Genomic DNA, 8,932 nt, shown 5'->3' on the forward strand with positions numbered 1-8,932 from the left:
TCTGATGTGTCTCTGTCCAGGCCTTCGTCTAACTTTAACCGTGTTTTCACAGGAAAACTTGACCCAAGTAAGACTTGCAATTATTGTCATGAGAGGACATTGGAAAGCAGATTGTTCTGTCCTTAAAAAAATAAGTCTAGGAGTTCTGCACAGAAATTTGGTTTGTTGGTTGAATAAGGTTAGTTTGTTGGTTGGTTGGTTTGGATTGGTTTGCCGTCTATTTAGACTATTGTTTTTAGTAACAGTTGGGAGACTCCCTTAAAGCGCCTTTGTTCGGTGTTGAAACGTTTGTCTGATGCGCAGCTTATGGTGAACTTAGCCTTGTTAATTTAGATGGCAGCCATATCACCCTGGAGCCCAAGACCGGTTTCCCACTTAAGCTAAGCAGGGCTGAGTCTGGTCAGTACCTGGATGGGAGACCTCCTGTGAAAACTAGGTTGCTGCTGGAAGAGGTGCTAGTGATGCCAGTAGGAGGTGCTCACCCTGTGGTCTGTGTGGGTCCTAGTGCCCCAGTGTAGTGATGGGGACACTATACTGTCAACAAGCACCGTCCTTAGGATGAGACGTTAAACCGAGGTCCTGACTCTCTGTGGTCATTAAAAATCCCAGGATGTCTTTCAAAAAGAGTAGAGGTGTGACCTCGGCATCCTGGCTAAATTTGCCATTGGCCTCTGACCATCATGGCCTCCTAACAATCCCCATATCCACTGATTGGCTTCATCACTCTGTCTCCTCTCCACCAGTAAGCTGGTGTGTGGTGGGCGTTCTGGCGCAATATGGCTGCCGTTGCATCATCCAGGTGGATGCTGCACACTGGTGGTGGATGAGGAGATACCCCCTGTCTATGTAAAGCGCTTTGAGTGTAATGAATTATTATTATTATTATTATTATATATATGGATTATAATCCATTAACCTTTTTTCAATTCTTTGCAGTGTCCGAATCGGAGGTTGGTCCGGTGGTCTCTATTTTTGTAGTCCTTCTGCCTGGATATTCTACATGTCTGGGGTTCCGAAAACGTGGTAGCTGATGTGCTGTCACATGCTCTGGATACTGTACAGTCTTTTGGATTTAACTTGTGGTTCCTCTGGAAATTTTTAGGAGCTGTCTTTGGTCCTGAATCAGGTATCGCTTATTGTTTGACCATTTTGTGTTTTGATGTTTCGTTACATGGAACTTTATGGGAGTCCCTGTCTTATGGGGAGGGGTGTGACATCCTCTGCTGTTGGTCTTGGATATTGTAGCTTGGTACTTGTTTCCACAAATTGGCAGTCTATTGGAGACCAGTACTTCAGGCGCTCCTTTTAAAAGAGATCTCCACTTGAGCCAAGGAGTAACTTGAAGGATTTTTGGAACTTTGGTCTTTGTTTGGCTTTGGGACTTTGTTTTGTTCTTTTGCATTTTATGCCTGAACATTGTATTACATTTCCAAGCATGCACTCTGCTTTACACACTGACGGTACTGACGACTACAGATATGTTGTGATTTCCTTTTAATTGTTTTCATTTTATTATTTAATATTACTTTAATTTAGTGGTAAATATTTTCTTGAGTTTAATATTTGGTTTGCGTGTGTCCCTTGTCTTTTGTTGCTTCTCTTGAGCCAGGGGTCGTAACACATGCAATATATACATAATTTAATTTAAAGCTGTATTATGTCAATTCTGGCACCCAACATTCCAACTGTGCTGGTTTGAGTGGGCCGCCTCCAGTTTTCCCTTTGTTTTGCTGCCTCCAGCGAGCGCTGTGACGTCGGCTGACCCTAGTTACCTGTGGTTGGCCTGGCTGTGCGTCACTCAGAAAACAACAGGCCAATCAGAAGAGAGGCTAATGAATATTAATTAGGCTAAAATCGACATGTTCTTAGCAGACCTCCTGAGAAAGGAGCTGTAAAAATATAATTAGATGGTTTTTGGTTATTATACAACAAATGTATATTCTTAAGTGGCCTTGAAACCTAACATAAAACTCCAGAAAAGGGTACAAAATGGGACCTTTAAGAAATTTAAGTTTGCGTTTTTCATTTGTGCACAAGTTTCATCATTTATATTTGTCCTATTAATCTCCTGCAAAGCTTCAAGCTGTTTACTACTGTACATGAATTACATCTTAAGTGCTTGTAACTGAAATATACTGTACTTACATGGATGGAAATGTGATGAACACCTTCTCAAGATCAGATCATCAGGTAAAAGCCAGAAAAGTGAAAAATGTTTGATTGGGCTGTTGTTTATTTTATTTTTTATTTTTTTATTTAAAGTTTATTTAACAGGGACCATACAAGCAAACATAGTTACAATACAAAGCCTGTAACTGATGTGCAGCATATAGAGTTTATAGCTAGTGCTAATTTTCAACTCCTGTCCCTGGTTGGGCATTTCTAAGAACATTATAAAACAAATACATACATAAAAACAAGAAATACTTCAAAACTATGTATATATAGATATACACATATATACACATACACACACATACATACATAATCATACACAATTATAACAATTAAAAATGTATACAATTTTGATTTGTCTTTAGCCACAGCTTAATCCTGGAAGTGAACTTTTTGAAGTCAGGAATGGCCTTAATATCAGATGGTAATGCATTCCATAGCCTACAGCTCTTAACAGAAAAGGCAGTCTGTGCAAAGCTTGTCCTACAGTATGGTATTGTACAGTTATGATTTGTACTAGCTCTAGTAACTCTTTGGTTGTTCTGTATTTCAATAAATTTACTAAGAGGCTCAGGTGCTAAATTATTAATACACTTGAAGATTAATTTGAGGAAACATCCATCCATCCATCCATCTTCTTCCGCTTATCCGGGGCCGGGTCGCGGGGGCAGCAGTCTAAGCAGAGAACCCCAGACTTCCCTCTCCCTAGACACTTCCTCCAGCTCTTCTGGGGGGACACCGAGGCGTTCCCAGGCCAGCCGGGAGACATAGTCTCTCCAGCGTGTCCTAGGTCTTCCCCGGGGTCTCCTCCCAGTGGGACGCGCCCGGAACACCTTCCCGGGAAGGCGTCCAGGAGGCATCCGGAACCGATGCCCGAGCCACCTCAGCTGACCCCTCTCGATGTGGAGGAGCAGCGGCTCTACTCTGAGCTCCTCCCGGGTGACTGAGCTTCTCACCCTATCTCTAAGCGATCGCCCAGCCACCCTGCGGAGAAAGCTCATTTCGGCCGCCTGTATCCGGGATCTTGTCCTTTCGGTCATGACCCAAAGCTCATGACCATAGGTGAGAGTAGGAACGTAGATTGACCGGTAAATCGAGAGCTTCGCCTTGCGGCTCAGCTCTTTCTTCACCACGACAGACCGGTACATCGACCGCATTACTGCAGAAGCTGCACCGATCCGTCTGTCAATCTCCCGTTCCATCCTTCCCTCACTCGTGAACAAGACCCCAAGATACTTAAACTCCTCCACTTGAGGCAGGAACTCTCCACCAACCTGGAGTGGGCAAGCCACCCTTTTCCGACTGAGGACCATGGCCTCGGATTTGGAGGTAAACATAAATTACTAAAGCTTTCAAAGCTTAATATTTTATATTTCTCCAGTATGTAACAGTGATGATAGCGGATTGGCTTTTTATCCATAATTTTTATTGCTCGATTGTAAACTGAACCAATGTGTTTTGTTGCAGACGGAGCTGCTTGCCCCCAAACTGTCATGCAGTATGACATATGTGAAAACACCATAGCATGCATGTACAGTAGGGCTGCCTGATTTGGTATATAGTGTCTGATTAATTTAAAACAGTTGAGATTTCTTTGTATTGTTTTAGAGATTTTCTTGATATGTTTAGTAAAATTAAGTTGAGGATCTATAACCAATCCAAGTGAATTCTGTTACAGATTGAATTTTCATTTTGCAAATTAATTTTAAATCTTTTATTTAGATCAAGTTTCTTAATAGAAAAACACATGGAGACTGTCTTTGTAAAATTTAGCACCAACTGATTTTGATTGAGCCACTGTCCGACATCAGCCATACATGCAGAGAGAACATCAGTAGCCAACTCTGGTGACTTAGTGGTTGCATAAAGAACTGCATCATCTGCATAGAGCTGGAAGCTGGCGCCTGAACAGTGTAATGGTAGATCATTAATAGTCAAAAGACTGAACAACAAAGGACCAAGTACGGAGCCCTGTGGTATGCCCATTTTGATGTTCAAGAGTGAGGATTTTTCCTGGTTAACTTTAACACACTGTACTCTAGCCTGAAGATAAGACGCAAACCACTGTACTGCCTTAGTAGAAAAATTAAAAGATGACATTTTAATTAAAAGTAAACTATGGTTGATTTTATCAAATGCCTTTTTAAGGTCAAGGAAAACAGCTCCCAACACATCACCCCTATCCAGTGTTTTCTTCACATTTTCAATAAAACAGCAGTTTGCAATTTCAGTGGAATAACCTGATCTAAAACCAAACTGCTGTGGGTGGAGGAACTGATTGGCTTCTAAGTGATCAACCATTTGTGTTGCTACAACTTTCTCAATAACTTTAGATAAAATAGGTAAAATAGATATGGGACGATAGTTACACATAGAGTCCTGACTTCCTGATTTAAATACTGGCACAATTACTGCTTTTTTCCATCCTAAATGAAATGTACAGGTTCTTATAGAAAGATTGACAAGATATGTAAGAGGTTTAACTAACACTGTTGCATATTTTTTTTAAAAGCAACTATTCATCATATATAAATCATTTGTTTTGAGAATTAGACAATTTATTAATAATTTCTAAGATATTTGTCTCCGGAACCTCTGTAATATGAAACAAATCTACAGAAGTCACTCCAGTTGTATAATTGAAGTCTTTAGACTCAAAATCTTTTATTAGTTCTTCTACTGATTGCACAAAATATGAATTTAATTCATTAGCCATAACGCCGTTATTATTTATGCTCTTTCCATTTATGTTAAGTTCCTTGATCCCCTGTTTATTTGGTTTATTAGTCAGATTGTTTAAGTGTCTCCAAATGGAATTATTATTGCCTTTAGCATTACCTATAAATTGAGTATAATATGAAACTTTTGCTTTACGTAGTTCTAACACCACTTTATTTCTTAGACTTTTGTAGGTTAACAAATCAGTATTCATTTTTGAGCATAATGATTTTTTTCAGAGCCAGATCTCTCTTCTTCATAAGCTTTCTGATTTCATTACTTATCCATGGTACAGTGTCTTTCTTACTACATCTTTTTTTTATTAGAAATTTGTCTATTAATCCTGAAATAGCTGTAGTCATAGAATTGCAGCGCTCATCTACATCATCCACAGCCATGATCTGCTCCCAATTTAAGTTATTAAGTTCTCTTTCGAACTGCACAGTTTTAGCTTCAGGAATGATAAATGATAATTTATCACAACCAGATTTGCCAAAATACCATAGCTGCTTTCTGGTCAGTTTTCTAACTGTCAGAATCATGTTGTGGTCTGAGAGACCTGTTATCAGATTGTACGTCCTTGTTATATGTTCTGGTTTATTGGTAAATGCCATATCAATCAGGGTCTTGGTCTGCCTTGTTATCCTAGTGGGCCCTTTAATCATTTGTAGATAATTCAATTTTGTCATAATTGTTTTTAATTTTTGTTTACCACTTTTTCCCCGACCAATTAATATTAAAATCACCATACCATACAGTTTCTCTATAAGAATCAAGTTGTTTAACTACAAGACTTAATTCATCATAAAAAGCAGTGTTATGTGAAAGGTGGGTTATAAATAACAACAATATAAAAATTCATTGTAGGTGATAAAATAACATTCAAAGCTAGACATTCCAGAGTTGTTTTAAATTCAACTATGTGACATTTAAATGTATCTTTTATGTATATCAAAACTCCTCCCCCTTGCCTGTATTTCTGTCCTTTCTGAAACATTGATATCCAGCAATGTCTATAATATTATTTGGTATATTACTGTGAAGCCAGGATTCTGTTAAACAAAGATAATCCAAATTTGATATTGCTTCTGTTTTTGTACAGCACTACAGCCAGAGCCATTCAAGTGCATTAGACTCGGTGAGGCCAGATGTGCAGTACAAATAACAATAAAATAAATAATCATTTTGATAATACATCACCCATTTAATTTGCATCTCTTGCTTTTCATAGTAGGTAGCTATGTGGTTTTTGTGGTTCTCATCACCAAATAGGCCATATAGTAGAACATTCCTGTTAAAGGAACACTCCGACATTTTGGGACTTTAGCTTATTCACAGTATCCCCCAGAGTTAGATAAGTCCATACATACCTTTTTCATTTCTGTGCACCCACCGCTAGCCTAGCTTAGCACAAAGACTGGATGTAAATGGATAATGGTAGCATAGTAATCCCAATAAGTGACAAAATAATGCAAACATTTTCCTATTTACATGTTGTGATCTGTATAGTCACAGCGTGTACAAATAACAAGGCTATATGAGACAGAGACCATTTTAATCGTATAAATACTGGGAACTATATTCTCACTAGGCGTAGGAGCACAGCTAACGTTACTTGGGCGGAGTAGCTACTTGAACGCTGAGAGACATTCCTTGGTTTGTCTTTCTCTTAAAAAAACTATGCATAAAGAAAAATTATAAATACATCAAAAAATTTGCTTAGGGTGAGTTATAACATGTTTCATTGATATGAAACATGAGAGTGGCTCTCTATGAAAAGGAATGAGGAACCTGATTTACAGACTTGCAGACAAACCTATCAGAAACAGGAACCAGCTTTTCAATACAGGAAAAGATAAACTTATAGGCTGGAATACATTGCATGATTTCTGAACCGATTTGAAAACACTAAGTCTCATTGTTTTGCAGACTTTGTAAATAGATGCAGAAACTGATCATCATACACTAAACAACTTATGATTATACACTACCAGTTTTTCAGGTCATTCTGATCACAACAAAACTTGTATAGAATCACAAACCTTGTTGCTATAATGTGTTGGATCATGAATGAAGAAACAGGGAGTCCAAGGTGGAGATGTAGAGTCTTTTATTAATGTTGCTTAGTCAAGTGTCAGAGGAGAAGAGGACAAGAACACAGAAATCACAACTACATATACAGTATATCTCTGTCTGTTCAAGCATTTGGCATACATCCTTAGTTCAGCCTTGTGTGTAAAGCGATGATTCTGATTATATGATTATATGATTATTGTTACATAGTACAAGAAGGAAAATGAAGAAAAAAAATTACTTATTGTCCCAAAATGCCAATAAAGAACTTTTATTTTTAAGAGTGTTCTTTAAGGACTATCATAATTCTTTTAGTTGGCTTTTGTACTAAACAACTGAAAATATCTGACTTTATACAGGTTTTCCAGAAGTCCCTGTAACTTATTCACTGTTATGTTGTAAGGAGCAGTGTTCTTGTTCTCCCCAATAAATCCTCTTGAGATTTGACACTCCTTATTATGGTCTAAACAGCAGTATGCAGTCCAGAAATGACTAGGCACATTCACCTTTCCTTTTAATTTACGTTTACCTGGTACCACCCCTGTTACAAGGTAAGCAGTGTTCTCTTTTGTCAGACATCGCCTGGTCAGTTCTTTAGCAATTTTTTCTTCTAGTATCCTCCATTGACCTCTGTTAAAATAGAGGTTTTGTGGAGCAACATTGGTGAGAGTGAATGAGGCATCAGCACAATCCCGTGAGCTTGTCAGGGAGACTGGCATCAGATGACCTCTGTCATAGACAGAGTGCTTATAATCATCACTCACAGCTTGATTCGATGATTGTCTGGAACGGTCAGGTACCATATTTGGTCCTTCTCCTGGATAATCAAGCTGTAATATTTTTTATAAGCAAGAAAATGCACATTAAAAGAAGTCTTAAGGAAATTTCATATTACGGAAGATAAACTTGCCACCAAAATTATAACTACATGGAGGAACATCTGTGTATTTTTTACTTTTAATCATAAACCAATGATTACATTTTATGGCTAACAATATGTTTTAATTCAAAAACATACCAAATGATAAAACATTCATGTGGACATAGAGTAATATTCTTACTTGAGGGTCAATGCTCCATACGTGTTTTCTTTCGCAACGGATGCCTTTGTTAAACTTGTAGGCAGAGTAGACCGGAATATTGTTGTAAGTATCATAAAGTGTGGCATAATACACTTTTTTTTTTAAAGTTTGGCAAATTTGTTTGTACTGATGTCCGTGAAGTATTGTTGGTGAAGCTCCATTTGCAAAAATATCAGCACATTTCTCTCGAAAATCACGCACAACTTCAGCTGAACCACCAGAGAGGACTGATACCATCATCAGATGAAGGAACATCATGATTAAATAAATTTCACTGCAAGCAATTAATGAAAATAATATGGTATAAAATAAAATAACAACAGAAAATACATTTAATACTGTATGGAAGAAGATAAAAATTGACTTGTGCTATCCATCATTCTTTGTCATTTGTATAATAAAGAGCGGATACTGTTTTAACAGTGTGAAAAATTCATATTACCTACTGCATATTACCTTCACTAGCTTGTTGCCACTTCGTCCCTCTCTACCATGGATCACTCCTGGTAAATCTTTAAAAAGCCTTTCAAGCTAAGTGGTTTTGCAATAACATAAAAACACAATGATTAAGCAATCCCACAGTAAAACAAGTCGAATGTCTATACACTATAAAATGTTTTCTTTGTAACTCATTTTTGTGTAGGTCATCCAGTTTTCATGATGTTTCATAACCTTCTATTGTGCAAAAGAGCCAGGAACTCATAAAAATATTGCATTAAGTGTTTCACTTCCATATTCTGATCTATAACTTAGATGCAAATTGAAGAGTTTGTTTCCCAATGTCCTCTGTGCAATAATCAAAGAGAGCCAATGATACCACATCCAATACCAGGAAAACCCTGGTCAAAAACTGCCACAGATCTGTTCCATTTCAGTGATTCAGA

The 8,932-nt window shown here is 37.8% G+C and overlaps 1 protein-coding gene across 1 annotated transcript; it reads right to left on the reverse strand.

Annotated features, from left to right (window-relative positions):
• Nucleotides 1-7,273: 7,273 nt before the first annotated feature.
• On the reverse strand, nucleotides 7,274-8,318 carry LOC132101180 (endonuclease domain-containing 1 protein-like). Its single transcript, XM_059505900.1, has 2 exons — nucleotides 8,028-8,318; nucleotides 7,274-7,796 (listed from the first exon to the last, which is right to left on the reverse strand). Exons 1-2 carry the CDS (start codon nucleotides 8,304-8,306, stop codon nucleotides 7,278-7,280), a joined length of 798 nt encoding a protein of 265 aa, XP_059361883.1. The 5' UTR covers nucleotides 8,307-8,318; the 3' UTR covers nucleotides 7,274-7,277.
• Nucleotides 8,319-8,932: the final 614 nt, after the last annotated feature.

This window comes from Carassius carassius, chromosome 2 (genome assembly GCF_963082965.1).
Source record: "Carassius carassius chromosome 2, fCarCar2.1, whole genome shotgun sequence".
Taxonomy (NCBI): domain Eukaryota; kingdom Metazoa; phylum Chordata; class Actinopteri; order Cypriniformes; family Cyprinidae; genus Carassius; species Carassius carassius.